Source organism: Daldinia childiae (genome assembly GCF_008694065.1).
Source record: "Daldinia childiae strain JS-1345 chromosome Unknown Scaffold3, whole genome shotgun sequence".
NCBI classification, from domain to species: Eukaryota; Fungi; Ascomycota; class Sordariomycetes; order Xylariales; family Hypoxylaceae; genus Daldinia; species Daldinia childiae.
Window position 1 is genome coordinate 3,729,554 of NW_022984644.1, and position 15,949 is coordinate 3,745,502.

The window sequence follows — 15,949 nt, forward strand, 5'->3', positions numbered from 1 at the left end:
TGCGCTTATAACCATGGCTGTCTACCTAAGGCTAGCCCTAGAGAGACATGAGATGGGGTTCTAACATACTATATTAATATCCTCCCTGAAGCGGTATAACAGCTTGGCACAATAACTATAGGACCTATCCTAGTTTTTACCGCATACATACCTGTATTTCGCACAGCGCACAGCCGCTTTCGACCCAGTCAGCCCTACCAGCCTACCAACAACCCTTACACAGGATCGCTTCACAACATAAACCCAAAGATCTTGGCAATCTTGGCACTAGGCTCCAGTCCCATAATTTACAGAACGAGAATACAACTGAAACGAAGACGGGATGATTCGTATGAAATTTGTAGTACCTATCACGAGAATGTTTGAAGATGATCATATCACCCTAAGGGTATCAATAAATATATTCTGCCAGACTTACCGAGCCTTGACCTTTCTAATGACAACCTTCCCACCATCTAGTTCCCACCCGACACCGTCCTCTGCCGTGAGGCTTCCCCATTTAGAGTCTGCGCATGACTCCAAAAAGTCCAGGTCCACGCTCAAATACGCCCTCCCGAAGCACTTGAGTAGGTGTTTCCGCATACCTTCATCAGCGTATTCCAGTAGCTTCGCCTTATGTCCATCAACCCTTCTCTTCAGGCGATTAAATTCTATATAGTTGTCGTGTGCTAGCGCATCGAGAACCATATCAACCTTTGCGTCCCTCAGCCGATACTTGTGTCGCACGGCAAATGCCTCGGCTAAGTCGTTTCTCCTACACGCCGTGTCAAGGACAAGATAACCAACCACTTCGCTCATCTCGACCGACGTCATGCTATGCAGCGGCTGGATTCGGCGCAGTAGGTGAAGGATGGCTGGATGATATGATTCAGGATGCCTGACTAAAACAGAAAGTCGAATACAAAAGAGGTACACTTGAATAGCAAAGTCGTCGACACGCTTAGAGGCTACAATGCCCTCTCGTAACTTCCTCAACGCTGACAAGACATCGGATAAACCTTTCGTATTACTCGGTATGGTAGCTGGTGCCATTGAAAGTCGATTCGAAACCAAAGAGGAGGAACTAGGGATAACTTTCGCGATGGAATTCTCGTGCTTAGAGATAGTCGAGAGCTCTAACGATGCGAAGCGGCGGAGGAGTTCATCACGTTCGCCGGCATCAGAGCAAAAGGTCATGTAGCGTTCGACAATCTTGGTGTAGTAACGTTCTTGAGTCTTGAAATCGAGCAATCTACCCGTGTTTTGTTAGAGTTGTGTCCATCTTTTATTCTTGAATAGACCAAGATCATGACTATGAAATAGATTATGAAATAGATTAATCACCAACCTACTATCACCTTTAGACGGCAAACCCATCGACTCTAGCGGGTCCAAATCCACTGGTTTAAGACGACTCCATGGTGCAGAAGGTGTTCTGCTTCCTCGGGCGCCCCCGCGTCCGCGCATTTTAGGTCATGTCAAGTAACAGCCAAAGCGAATGGTGGAACGAAAGACACACGTCCAGGACAAAATGTCCTGAGAAGTTGATAAGTTTGAGATTAGTTTCGGGTTAATTTTATTAGGGTCAATTGTTGAAAGGTTGAAATACCTGTAAAAGGCTAAAATGATGTCTTAAGAGTCTCTGCACTTGGTAAAGCACCTCCGATAAAGCGATAAGAGGATTAGCGGGGTGACGACCCTTAGAGTACCTAACCTATAGGTATACCTAAGCTTATAAGTACCTAACCCACATACATACATCTACTGAGGTATTTATGTGGCTGGCCTATACGGCTTCTGGGTTACACTTCTACGCTTCCTAATACTACCTCCTAGGTACCTGATTCAATCAGGACTCAACTTAATCAGTCACAACACTCTCCCAATGAATCGCTCCAAGGTTCTTCATATTTGTACAAACCCACAAAGACCTTGAGAACAGTTAATTGACTATATCTAGATCGTAATTTTTTATACATCAAATGACCAACATTGAGGAAGTCATTGTACAATAGGGCTATTAAATATGGTTGTTAAACAATTCTTTTGTTTGTGAAAGTTGACCAAGAAGTTAAATATCCGGTCATTCGAACTCGACTTGATTTCCGCATCTCTAGGTATACTCATTAACCTAATAACCCAACCTTAACGATATATCATTACGGACGCCTACTAAACCAATCAACTCATCCGAAAATAACAGAGTATCTACTAAAAAAGAATCTTGAAATAATGGGAAGCGAAAGTCCCTTTCCCTACAAGGGAAGAAGGTTCTCATATAACACTAAGTCGACTTCCAGTTTGTTCGAGCGACCCAGACGAAAAGGCCTAGGCAGAACAAGACAGGACAGAATAGACAAATTTATCGCTGCTCGTAGAAAGCAGAAAGATCGAACCACCGTAGGTGTCGAATTTGAGTTTCTACTCGCTGTGAAAACAGCGCAGGAGGCCGTAGATCCACATCCGGAAGAGACACGATGGCATGCACGCAAATTGGCACCCTTCTCCGAGTCCTCCGCCGAGTTTAGAATTACCGTTCGTAATGAGATAATTGATAAGCTTAGGGAGAGAGGAGTGATAGCAGTGAAATCTTGGAACGACACCGAGCTCGTGATGAATTTCAAACCCAGCACAGAATTCAGCTGGACATATAGTAAGGAGCAAGATTTAATTCGAAATAGTACTAAGATCATGCCGTTTGCGGGCGAGTACAGATGGGATTACTCTCAAGACAATAAAGTGAACATCTCCGTTGGCGCTAATCATTGGCTAGACCAGTTTGAGGATTTCCATAAGGAAAATTCACTGGAATTTCATCATACTTTGGATGAGGATATTGATCTTATTCAAGAAAGACAACTCTATGTTAATTATAAAGGACCGCGGCAGTGGCCAAAAACTGCTCAATTCAACCTGGCACGGAAAAGATTCAGAGAATGTGCCAAAAATCGAACGTTAGAAGTCTTGGGGGAGTATGAGAAACGAGTGTCAGAGGAGGTCGACCCAAACGCTATTGATATCCACGGATCTAACCCTCTCTATAGAGCTTGGACGTGTGGTGTAGATCTAACCATAATGCCAGATGACTTTCCACACGATGAATGTATGCGTCTTTATCGGGTTCTAAAGGACTCAGACTCTATTCCCGACTCGTACCTATCCTTTAACGAAGATGGGAGCCCACTCTTAGATAAAGACGGATACCAAATCTTGTCCCAAAACCCCCTAAAGCTCTATTCTTGGTATCAGGGAGAACTACGGACACCCATCCTGGATTATAACCATTGGAGCACTATGACTGCTATCCGGAAGGCTGTAAGTATCATCCCCGAGTCTAATGCAAATCCTATCTTCCACATTTATTTTTAACTCAAAATGACTAACTCTTATATAGTGCGCTGCTCTCCGAGATGCTTTCTGTATTCATAAACCGATGTCGGTCATACGGACTGGCCTCCATATCCACTTCGGACAGGAACAGGCATGGACATTATTACATCTTAAGAAGGTAAGTTGGAATATTTGCTTTATACATTCAGCATATTGCCTTACTATCAATGGGCTAGTATATCACCGAATAGTAGTCGATGCAATCTCATAACGTTTCATTCTATATGATAAACCATGCTAACTTTAGAATATAGTTCGCCACATTCTGGCTTATTCTCGAGGAAATGCTGGAAACACTTCACCGACGCGATCGGTCTGACAATTCCAACAATTACTGTTTGCCTAACCGGGAGCGTTGCCCAATCATCGTAGCATTGGAAAATTTTACCACTGACTGCTTGTCAACCATCGAAAGCACAGACCCGGAGGCTTACGAAAGGAATATGGATGAGATGAGTCAATATGTGCCATTTTCGCCGTTTGTAAGGGATATATATGACCTCAGTGACGACATCCGGGATATAGTCCATGAGGTTTGGAAGTACCAAAGTATCACAGAGTTAAGTGGTGGCATGTCTGGCGATGCTTTTCTTTATGTAAAATTCCGGATTTATGGTGACACTGTATCGGTTATGAAGGAGAAGGACACAGAGACGCTAGAGATAAGGCTCATGCAGGGGACGTTAGACGCCGACCACATAGAGTAAGTCGTATTCCTGCTCCAATCCCTATAAAACTAAACTAACTCACCGTTTTCACAGGCGCTGGATGAAGATATGCGAACGCATCATCATGTTTTCTCGAGACGCATCGAATGTACAATTTCGCGACGGAATAAATAGATTACTACGCGGTTCAGTAACCCTAGAGGAAATAACCGGCCTTCCTCTCGGATACCTAGATTGGTTTCGGGATCGGCAGGGGGACTCGGGATATTTTGAATACCCTGATAAGGATAGAGTGAATGTATGTAACAACCCTCTTCTTACCCTCTATAACCTGTTTCGATTCGCTAAATCCCCCCAACCTTCATTAATTAAAATACCGATCGCTAACTTATTGCTATAGTGGGATAACCTTTTCATGCCTCCTGGACACGGAGCTACTCATAATCCTGAATCTTAGGTAACTTCGGGGGAGGACGGCAGTTTATTGAGCTTCTACAGTCTCAGAGACGTTCGAATCTGAGGACTACTGAGAATGCAAGAAAGATTGAAAAATGTTAACTTGGTGAGTAATTTATCCCCTAACATACTTTCTCGGAACGTAGTTCTCGTGTCGAGGTAAGGTATACGGTCGGGGGCCGTCCGAGGAAAGCGATACTTTTCCTCTTACTATTTCACCATTTTGGCTGTCAGGATTGTACTGATGGACGTTCGGCTGTTTTGATTTTCATTAGCTCGTAGTTTCGTAAGAGTAATAAAAGGTTTGTTTCTTATTGCGATACTAGGAGAAGGGTTTATCGTATCGATGTGTCTGTTTAGGGATATGAGACCTTAGCTATCATGTATTATGGTAGATGACAATTGAGTAAATAATAGGGAGGAAGCCGCTTAAAAAACGGCTTGTAAGAAATTCCCCGCCGAGCTTCACATTCTAAACAATTGATCGCTCATAAATAGATATCACAATATTTCGCCTGCTTTAACTTAGTATGTATAAGCATCGATGGTACATACATAGATAAAACTATCTAACCAGAGGCCAAGCCGACTCAATTGCTTTACCCCTTGCACACCTAGCCGGGGTATATTTTCCACATCAAACCTTCAACCATAAGCTGAGCACGCCCTTCGCATACTCGACGATTTCATCACCACCAAGCTTCGACTCGCCGTAGAGACGGTCGACAAAGCTAATGGGAACTTCAGCAACACTGAAGCCCATGGCCTTGGCGCGCACCATCATCTCCATCTGGAAGGTGTAGCCCTTGCTTTCGGTACTCTCAATGACCTTCTGCAGGACGGACTTCTTGTAGAGGCGGAAACTGCCGGTTAGGTCACTGACGCCGGGGCGCAGGACGGTATCGGCGAATAGGTTGGCGCCGCGGCTAACAAACTTGCGCTTGAGGTCCCAGCCGTACACGCCACCGTTGCCTGCGTACCGGGTCCCTGTAACAATGTCGAAGTTGCCGGCCCGTTGGCGCGCAATCATCTGCGGGATGAACTTGGGGTGGTGACTGAAGTCGGCGTCCATGATGATGACGAAGTTGCCCGTCACAAACTGTAGTCCGTGTACGTATGCGGTTCCTAGCCCGAGCTTACCCGATCGCGTCTTCAGCACTACGTGCGGCGAGTAGGCCTTGACCAGTTGTTCCGCTACAATCTGCGTTCCGTCGGGTGAGCCGTCATCGACGATGATGAGTTCCCAGTCGAGGTCGCTATACCGCAGTTAGCTCCTAATCATACCCAAGGAGTAAATAAGGAGGGGAGATAACGTACTTCTCGGTAAAGGTGCGGTTGAGAAGCCAGGTAATGATGGGTAGGTTGCGGCGCTCGTTGTACGTCGGCAGGATAACCGAGTACTTGTCCTTGGTTGCGGTCGCTTTTGTCGGAGCCATTGTGATTTCGACCTTGATTATTTAGGATATAAGGGTTCAAAATAAGAGGAATTGGAATTAGTATAGGTAGAAAGTGAAGTAAAGTTACAGATACAGGGCAAAGGAGTGGACTGAAGTTGGGTGATGTGAAGTTGGAATTCGGCGCGTAACTTCGATAATTGGGTTAAAGGAACAATTGACAAGGAACAAGGGACAATTAACAATTGAACACGCTAAATGATAAAAAGATCTGGGGCGTGGGGCAATGCTACGGGTCGGATGACTCAGCATAATTTAGCCCCTTTTCGGCCTTCATTACCCCTTTTCATTTTGGACATAGAATAGATCGAAAAACAAATAAAGATGAAGTTATAATATTAAAACAACGTCAAAATTAATATTCAAAGAGTTATTATATACTAATTCATTGTGAGTATATCATATTTATATTTCTGGGCCATCCTGTGTAGGTAGGTAAAATTGAAATAATCGGAAGCAATACATAACCTTCGTAAACATGGTATCTACAATAATTACACTATCTGGTATCCTTCGTGTATCCTAGCCGAGCAACATTTCCTCGACTTTCTAAACAATATTTAGTAAATACCGTCCCCATTTTATCATGTCGACTTTTCAACCCCGGAGAGAGCATAATTATTGCTTTCATCCAGCCAACAAACTATGTCGTATCCAAGATGTATGACTTTATACGGGACTCGTGTCCTTCCTCTCCTTCGTACTAGCCCGGGTATCAGTAGTATGGGTTTGCCCAATACTTCGCCAGCTCTTTAAACTGCTGAAGCTGAACGTGTGGTGGAACTTGCGGCTACCTTCCTCGCTACCTTGAGAGAACGCACCTCTTACGACAGCAGCATCTTCGAGTAATCTGAAGTGACGCTTAGCCAACTTCCAGAGTTCCACACCAGCAACGAATATAATGGTCGCGACGACAACAAGACTCCATTCCCAACTGATACCAATGTGCTTGAAGACGTTGGTATTTATTGTAGGAATGTATACAACAGGAAACACGCTAATAGCGCCTAGTACCACGGCCCAGAACAAGAACTTATTCTCGTAGACGTCCTTGAATAGCGGGAACTTGGAGCTGTCATCTGGGTTGAGACGGAACATAGACCGGCGAATGTCCTTAAACTCCCAGGCGCTAATAAGGATCAGCCACGTCAGCTCCGCGAACACCGTGGCTCGCGCCCGGAACACAGGCTCGCAAAGTCCGTCAGGGCCATACTCCCTATTGCAATTTACGCCTAGCTGCCCACCGTTCACCCCGTAGATGACGATGACAAATGACATAAGTGATAAGGTGCCCATTAGCAGTCCGTAAACAAGCATATCGACCAGGATCTGGTTCGTGAATACGCCTCGCTTCCTATCGTGCGGAGGTTTACGCATCACTTCACGAGAGGCAGGCTCACGACCGAGGCCGAAGGCGGGGAACGATGAAGTTACCATATTGATCCAAAGAATTTCGAGAGGCGAGATGGGGAACACCGAAAGGCCTGTTTCGTCCTGAAATCCAAGGCCGCATATCAAAAGAATAACTTCTCCCACGTTCGAGGTAAGTAGATGCAGGATGAATTTCTGGATGTTGTCGAACATTCGACGACCCTCGCGGATGGCAGCAACGATGGAATTGAATTTATCGTCAGTCAGCACGATTTTAGCTGCAGACTTGGCTACATCAGACCCCGAGCCCATTGCGATACCGACATCAGCTCGGGATAGCGACGGAGCATCATTGACACCGTCGCCAGTCATAGCCATATAAGCAGATCGGCGGCGGAGAGCTTCTATCATACGGGTCTTCGTGTCCGGAGCACAACGTGCAAGAACAAGTGGTAATTCCGGTAAAGCATCGATCTCGTCATCAGAAAGCTTATCAAAGTCACTTGCCTTCTGCACAATCGCACTGGCGATTTCATGGCTAAGAACACCTAGATTTCTGGGAATAATACCTACTTCCTTGGCAATCGCTTCGGCCGTAGCAGGATGGTCGCCCGTCAGCATGTGTACCTATGATATAGTAGGTTAGTACCTAGGTATTATGTTTCGATGTGCGTTTAAAAGTATATAAAGACTTACCTTGATACCAGCAGTAGAACATTCGGCGATCGCCGGTGTCGTCTCTTTCCGTGGCGGGTCATAAATCCCCGCGAGTCCCAAGAGTGTAAGGCCACTCTCCACTTGCTTCCGCAGAGGGTCGTCCCCTTCGTTATTTTCAGCTGTAGTCTTTTCCTGATATTTCCCTTCCCACGGTCGAGAAGCGATGGCTAGAACACGCTGCCCTTGGCTAGCAAAGACGTCCATCTGTTTTAGAATTCGCTCCTTGTACTCCTCAGTCATTGGCTCTTGGGAGTCTTCGGTACCGACGGTAGAGCAAAGGTCAATGACTCGCTCGACGGCGCCCTTGGTGAATACCATACTATGATCAAGGTTTGGACCATTGTAGACAACAGACATACGCTTTATACCACTGTCAAAGGGAAATTCGGCAACTTGCTTCCAGCCTTCTGCCTCCATGATCTTCTTCCCTTTCTGAAAACGATATGAAAATACTTGTAAGGCAATCTCGGTCGGTTCGCCAGTAACTTGCCATTCGGGACGACCATCGCTAGGCTCTGGTTCGTGCCTAACTGTAGCAAGGTTACAAAGCGCTGCAGAAAGAAGGAAGGCCTCTAGTTTAGGGTTCATAGTGGCCTCTTTCTCGTCTTCCTTCTTCTGTCTAGGAGGATTGAGCTTCTCGTCTGGGACGTCAAACTTAAGAACTGCCGCGCTACGTTCCTGGTCAAAGTCTCTTTTTTCAGGCTCTTGGTCTTGGTCATCAACCTCTGAGAACGTGACTCTCCCCTCAGATGGGTTACTTGGATGCTTGGAGTCTTCAACGGTATAAATTGCTTTGGAGGGAATCCATACTTTCCGCACTATCATTGCCCCTTGAGTCAAGGTGCCTGTTTTGTCAGAGCAGATATTGGTAACACCACCAAGAGCTTCTAGAGCGGACAAGTTTCGGACTACTACATTGGTCTTACGCATAACAGTAACAGCAACAACCATAGTAATAGTCAAGACTCTGGAAAATATGTTAGTGGTAGTGGCGCAAGGATATATATATATGACGAGAACTTACGCAACAAGAGATTCAGGTATGATGGCAATACCAGTACTTATAGCATAAATGACAACTTCCCGGTCAACAGAAAACTTATTGACGGCGAATACGATGACGGCAAGTAATAGAGCACAGCCGAAAAGTACATAGGCCAATTTTGCTAGCTTGATCTGAAGCGGCGTGCCTTCAGTCAGTCCGAGGAACTTGCCAATGAAATCGTATATGCGCCTAAAAAGACCAATAATCGGCTGTCGCTTTCCGTACTTCTTATAGTTCATAGAGCGACCGGCTTTGCGATGTTTCTTTGCAGTCGAAGCAGCAATCTTGCCAACCTCGGTCTGCATACCAGTAGAGATAACAACACCCCTACCACGTCCCTTTCGAATAGTTGTTGTTCCGTAGGCAATGTTTATCCGGTCGCCAATGCCGAGGTCGTCATCTTCCAGGTGTTCGACTATCTTCTCAACGGGAACTGACTCTCCAGTAAGAGATTGTTCGTCGGCGGCCAGATTCATGGCTTCAAAAAGACGGATGTCGGCAGGGACTGTGTCACCCATTTTCAGAATGACAATATCGCCAGGTACCACTTCAGCACTGTGAATAGGTACGTTAGCATTGTTGTGGAGCTAATGTAATTACACGGATGATAATGCGGGCTTACTTAGGAATTACTCGAGTCCTACCATCACGAAGTACCATAGCACTAGGAGCGGAAAGTGCTCTAAGAGCATCTAACTTCTTTTCTGCACCATACTCCTGGTAGAACCCAATCGAAACATTAAGTACAATAACGGCAAGGAGGACGCCACCCTCAACCCAATCGCTCATGCCAAAGCTTAGTCCCATAGCAAGGAATAAAATCTATCATATAGGGTTAGCTCTATAGTCATATTCTCGGGTATGGTATAAGTGACTTACCAATATCATAGCATTGAATAGTTGCTTAAGGAAGATTTTATACCCGGGAATAGCTCCGCCGACATCTAACTCATTAGGGGGATACTTCTCCTGTAGCTGCGTGACTTTGGCAGAGGACAAGCCTCTTTCAAGGTCTGTCTCGAGTTCCTTGGCAACATCTTGGGCAGTTAAGAGGAATGGATGGCGCTCAAATTGCCCAGCCATCGAATCGGGTTTGGGGCTTACACGAATATTGTCGGCTTAGGACTCGACTTAGAACTCGGCTCCTCATAGATGAATACAATTGTAGGTATATACGTCTATGAATTTCAAGATTTTTGGTCTTAGCTTAAAATATTTCTAGATAGCTTATAGAAAAAAAGATCCTAGAAAAAAAGGAATCATCTGATCACACAAGTCTTTTTGGAAGCCCAGCCGCACAGATCCGGGATATGGATCTCTTTTATAACCTCGAATGGGAGCAAACAGTTCGCCCAGGCGCGGGGAACTACGCCGCTGGAGATACAAAATCTTTGTGATTCCATCATCGGCGCCAAGTAAACCAAGAGCACTTATCACCATCATGATGCATTCTAGTATGCTCGAGGAGTTGATAAGTCACCGAGGTGCTGTTTAGCGTGGGTATTGTGCGTATGAAGGTTTCTAATTGGCTAATACATGCAGAAAATATTGGCATGTAGTCGGTCCCAAGAAATTAAAACGTCAGAGATAACACCACATCACTACATAAAAGATGGATGAGGCTCCTAAGCAAGAGATAGTCGCGGGGTTCGGCACAGCACGCGAAGAATCAACCTTCGTAATTGGTAACATACGGCTTGGCCCCAAGTTTACCCAAGGCTTGGCTTCTTAGCGCTAAGACTTGGCTTCTAGAACGTCTTTGTTCTAAGAGGCTCGCAAGGCTGGGTGTTGGTGATGCGCGACTCGTAGTTGAGTCTTGGGAGGATAGAAGGAGAGTTTAAAGTGGAGCTAACCTGTTGATTTTGGGGAAGAGGGTTTGCACGTGCTAACTAAATTTCAGCAGTTTTAGCCACGTGACGCAATGCCTATTCCCCTTAGTGCTTGGCGGCAGAATATCGGCTAGTCGGCATAAATTTGGTTCGGAATTTTGGAATTGTTCAATCATCATGTCGTGTGCATAACAAATAAGATTTCAACCTTTTACCAATGTAGATCATCAATTTCCATCTCTTAAAATCCACCTATCACGCCGTTTTCTACGTGAGCCTCAGCTTACGGTAAATGTACCTATATTAGGTTTGTAAAGGAACTTACCTTACGACATCGAAACCGAAAATGATTGAATACATTATCTGTTAAGTCTGTCTAGGTATTCGTCTTACTTATTAGACTGTGCGAATATAATATTAAATACTATGTCCTTAACCGGGTGGTACGGTATGTATGCGATCCATGCTGTTGTTAGGTAAATGATATGAAAACAGATATTTCCGATGCAAACGTCATCCCACAAGCTGACAAATGACAATTCACATTCACAATAGTCTCCGTCTTCTCATAACATTTGAACCTTTTAGCATCGGTCCGTCTTGTCTATACCATTTATCATGTACAATGTATAATATAGGTAATGAACTTCATGTTCGATACTCATAACTTACACAAGTACGTTACAATATATCATTACAGTATATGCCGTACAGTTGAGTGTATGTAGATAATGGTCTGATAATTCTCTTGGGTAAATTCTATAAATCCGTAAATCCTAATGGTCAACTAGATCTCCCCCGGCTCCAACTCTCACAATTATGTATTCTGCAGCTTCCCCTCATTGGTCCTATTGGTCCTATTTGGTCCCATTGGTGGTTTCTTATTGGTAGTCGGATGCAAGTGTTCCCTAGCTCTCCATGCTTCCATGCTCCTCCCCTGTCCACCCCTTGCCCGATTTATTCTACATATGCATGTTTGTGTCTCGGTTGCGTAAGGATCTGAGAGCAAATGGATATGGAATGGAAGCTTCCTCATCCTCAATAGTTTTCCCGGTCCGTCGACGTTTCTGATTCGTTCGTACTACTGAACTGTGAGATGGATCAAGAAGCTTGGTCGACCTCAAACCTCAATTTTCCTCCGTTTCTATTCCTTTTTCTCTTCTTTTCATGTCAGCTTCTAACAACGCTTCTGTAAAAGCCTTATAACACTCAACATCAAATTTCCATCAAAACTTTTACATTGCTATACTTTCTAGCTCGCGTATTCCTTTTGCACCGATCCCCTTATACCAACTATCGCACACTGTGCATATTCTTCAGCTAGCTCTTCTGACGTCATCAACATGGCCGACAGCATTACCAACGGCATCGAAAAAGGTATTGTTTCCAATAACTCTACGGCCTATATACCGTAGAAGATTTTGCGACCCTGATCCGAGCCCAATTGAGCTATTTTGAAAGCTCATACGCACTTATACGGTTATGCGACTGGATCGCAATATATTCAACACAGTACACTAACTGTATAGAACTAGGCACGAGTAGCGAAGTAACAACATCTGGGTCGCAACCTAGTATCCCGCCAGTTGCGAAGAGTCCCATTAATCCAGGAGAAGAATCCATGGAGCCATCGACTGTGGCCAATGTCGTAGCTCCCGGGGCGGCAACTGCGCCTAACTCCGAAACCCCGGCGCAAAACGATGTTGCTACCACTGATTCAAAGGAATTGACCGAGAAGATAGACGCTGCTGACAAATTGGCTTCGCAACCGGAGAAGTCAGCCGAAACAGTGCCTACAGAGTCTACTACTACTACTACGAAGATAGCAACTGATCCACCATCACTTACCAATGGTGAAGCTAAAGAGCCTCCTAAACCCGTTACTATCGAAGAGGTTCACGATCAAGATGCGCCAGCTGCGGCTCAACCTCAGCCTGCTGAGATGACTGGGGCATTGCCCGTCCAAGAACCAGCAAACGATACTCCGAAAGCTGATCCAGTACCGGTTACTGCCGAGCCTGATAAACCAGAAGCAAATACTGGAGAGAAACGCAAGCCAAGTGAATCTGAAGCATCTAATGACGATGTTACGCAGGAGGAGTCCCCGGAAGATGCACCGGCCGAGAAGAAGCAAAAGACCAATGGAGCTAATACTAATGGCACGTCCAAGAAAGTTGGTCGACCAAAGAAAGAATCGAAGAAAGATAAAAAAGCACCACTCCCCGTTGGCAGGACGGCAAGAAAGACCAGAAGCCAGGGAGCTGCGGATCAAATCTAAACTAAAATGACGGATGGATGTTGTTCATTCTTACCCCTTCCTATGCATCGATTCGATTATCTTGTAAGGCCGTGGACTGGGAATATCGGAGGCGTCAGTGGGAGTTGCTATCCACAGGCTTGTGAGGCGTAATGTTTTACATTCATCCTATTTTGTACATATTGATATTTGAATGATCAAGAATAAGGGTCAATTCCCTTTTTTGTCGTTGCATACATGGAAGGAAAACCAGAGGCCTGTGCGATGGGAATGTGTGTTGTGCGACGCAAGCAACGTAGCGTTAGCTAGTCGAAGATAGTGTCCTAGGATTACCCAAAGTAGGTATCCTATAAAAATGATCAATATAGAATCTTAAAATAAATATTGCATAGAATATAAGAAACTGAAATATATGACTCCGGAATGGTTAGATGGAGAGGGGATGAAGCAAGATTAACTTCTGTTAAGATTTTAGATGAGACATTTACATAGAACAAAAGAATAGCATACCTACCTTATAACCATATGTTCCCGTAGATGGTTTAGAGTTCCTCGCGGAACGAAGTTATTGCCTAGCTTCTTGGTCCACCTCGTGAAAACTTCCCTTCTAATCTACTCCAAGTCTATAACTACGAGCAGGTATCTGATTCAATTGATATTCCATACCACATTCAATCGTATCTGCCCGGCTGGCAGAAGTCTAGAACAAACTATTGGGTCTATTGCTTAGGGATAATACTGGTTATTAATTATCTGGGTATGTGGTTATTGGTGCTTTAACTTCAGGTGGTTATATCGCCATGTCACATTGTTATAATATAGGACGCTTCTCAAAACCTACACGGTGTATCAATGCACGACCTTTCCATCTATGCCTCTTGAAGTAGGATGAAAATCATTATGCTTCTTATAAATTACGCCTCTCCTCTAGGATGTTTTGTTTCTAATCTATTACCCTACGTCTAGTTATAAGAGAGCTTACATAGTTAGAACATTCGATATGACTGTTAGGCTACAAGTGAATTAGGGGTAGATGTAGGAGTAGATCTCCTATATAGGAGGCGCGTAGCGCCCTCGTAAGAAGGTAGAAGATAGGCGATAATGGTTTAACTTATCTATTCTGATATTCACCCTATGTATGACCTTAATTAAGGGTACAATGTCTGACAAAGACTGTGCTCAAGCGTACTCTCGTTATTGAAAGTTATTATTTATATATCAAGTCTTATATTTTATCGGGTGACACACGACTTGAAGCTCCGAATAATGATTGGAACCCGCAGTCTATAAGAGGTATATCCGAGTAACTTAGGTACATTTACACCTCGAACGAGTATCAAAGAGGCGAAGGCCGCCTTGCAAGCTTATGGATTGTGGGATGCATTATGCAACATTCTTATAAGTAGCCTTCTGTAACCTAGTGGCTTTTGATAGAAACTTCACCTAAGTTTCTTACGGGGTATTGTGGAGGCAGTACCTTAGTCTCAGTCTTCTCCATTAGGTACTAAAGACTATGTTGGATGGCATTGGTCAGCCCTACTTGTGAGTGCAACTCGACACTAGAGCTTAATTTTCTGTAAGACAATTTTAATAATATATCGAACATATATTAAGCACTAAAACTATTAAGTTGTACCTCGTCGCGCTTGGGCAATATCCTTACCTATTATTAAGGTCCTCAAAGACTCTTGATGTATGCTGACTTGGGTATTTATACATGAATAACTATTATGAACGGCAGGTCTCATTTCTAGTCTAAACGCCGTAAAATCAATCGTGAAGGAAACTGAAGGTCAAATTTAGAGCGAAAGAATTCATGAGCGAGTATGAAGAATATGCGCGTGGGACTTCTTATAATGTAAACAGAAGTCCTCTCTTTAAAGGTCTTACATTTCGCTCGGCAATTGCGGCATATTTCTATGTTAGGAAGAATCTTTAGTGTAGGAACGACCAATTCATAATTTGGTACGCGTTTATATCATCGATTAGGAGCCACCTTTTCCCACGAATAATTAGTTGTTGGTACTGATGCCTTTCGTCACGTGGGGTCACCCACATGGACCCTAACGGATACACGGAAGAGATATTAGGATATCCGCACATAAATCTTCGAAATGCATCGTTATTGTGAGCCGAGCGAAAGATTTTGCCATGGTAATGTCTTGCGGTACGGCTGGATATCCGAAGCGTGGTAGCACTAAGCCGGCCGAGCGTATCGGCTTCTTAGCCTGATTCAAGAAAGGCCGTTTAGGAGACCGAGGCCACCGGCCGCGACATCTTACCAACTAAATGCAGTACATACGTACATGTGTGTACGTGTAATGAGTAATTTCTTGAATACTCTATTGGTTGTCGTTTAGTAGTTTAGGAGCCTTGAAAGTTAGATTTACACATTGCCAAGGATGAGGTTCTTAGATAGTGGATTATAAGCCCCAATTCCCGAGACCCTGGTTCGGGGGATCGGCGGCGACCCTTACTACGTTACAGATACTGGACCTTGTATCTTCTACATACATAGTACATACATGTAAATAGATGGGCACTATGGTAGGCACTCGATAAATTCAGATCGAAGGCTTAGGTACATATACGTCGAATGTATAATGGTTGGTCATTTCGAGCATTCGCAACCCCTTGCTATATTAGGTATTTTTATATTCACGCGTCTGTAAGCGCGTGATATATGAGACGGAATGACCTGCGCGTAAGGCCATTTAAAGACAACGTTGAGGCCAACAATGTCTTGCATACCTCTGGCGGTCGAGCTCGTATTCTAGAATGGC

General features: G+C 44.4%; 4 protein-coding genes across 4 annotated transcripts; 1 reads left to right on the forward strand and 3 right to left on the reverse strand.

The window, feature by feature from the left end:
• Window positions 1-414: 414 nt before the first annotated feature.
• On the reverse strand, window positions 415-1,446 carry GL218_03736 (uncharacterized protein; the record flags this gene model as incomplete). The annotated part of the gene is made up of 2 exons (XM_033580309.1): window positions 415-1,231; window positions 1,328-1,446. The coding sequence occupies 2 exons, from the start codon at window positions 1,444-1,446 to the stop codon at window positions 415-417; spliced, it is 936 nt and encodes a 311-aa protein (XP_033436266.1).
• Window positions 1,447-5,130: 3,684 nt separating this feature from the next.
• On the reverse strand, window positions 5,131-5,929 carry GL218_03737 (Dolichol-phosphate mannosyltransferase subunit 1; the record flags this gene model as incomplete). The annotated part of the gene is made up of 2 exons (XM_033580310.1): window positions 5,131-5,749; window positions 5,811-5,929. 2 exons carry the CDS (start codon window positions 5,927-5,929, stop codon window positions 5,131-5,133), a joined length of 738 nt encoding a protein of 245 aa, XP_033436265.1.
• A 687-nt stretch (window positions 5,930-6,616) lies between these two features.
• GL218_03738 (Calcium-transporting ATPase 3) lies at window positions 6,617-10,163 on the reverse strand (the record flags this gene model as incomplete). The annotated part of the gene is made up of 5 exons (XM_033580311.1): window positions 6,617-7,945; window positions 8,015-9,002; window positions 9,060-9,635; window positions 9,703-9,902; window positions 9,960-10,163. 5 exons carry the CDS (start codon window positions 10,161-10,163, stop codon window positions 6,617-6,619), a joined length of 3,297 nt encoding a protein of 1,098 aa, XP_033436264.1.
• A 2,089-nt stretch (window positions 10,164-12,252) lies between these two features.
• GL218_03739 (uncharacterized protein) lies at window positions 12,253-13,187 on the forward strand (the record flags this gene model as incomplete). The annotated part of the gene is made up of 2 exons (XM_033580312.1): window positions 12,253-12,286; window positions 12,445-13,187. The coding sequence occupies 2 exons, from the start codon at window positions 12,253-12,255 to the stop codon at window positions 13,185-13,187; spliced, it is 777 nt and encodes a 258-aa protein (XP_033436263.1).
• Window positions 13,188-15,949: the final 2,762 nt, after the last annotated feature.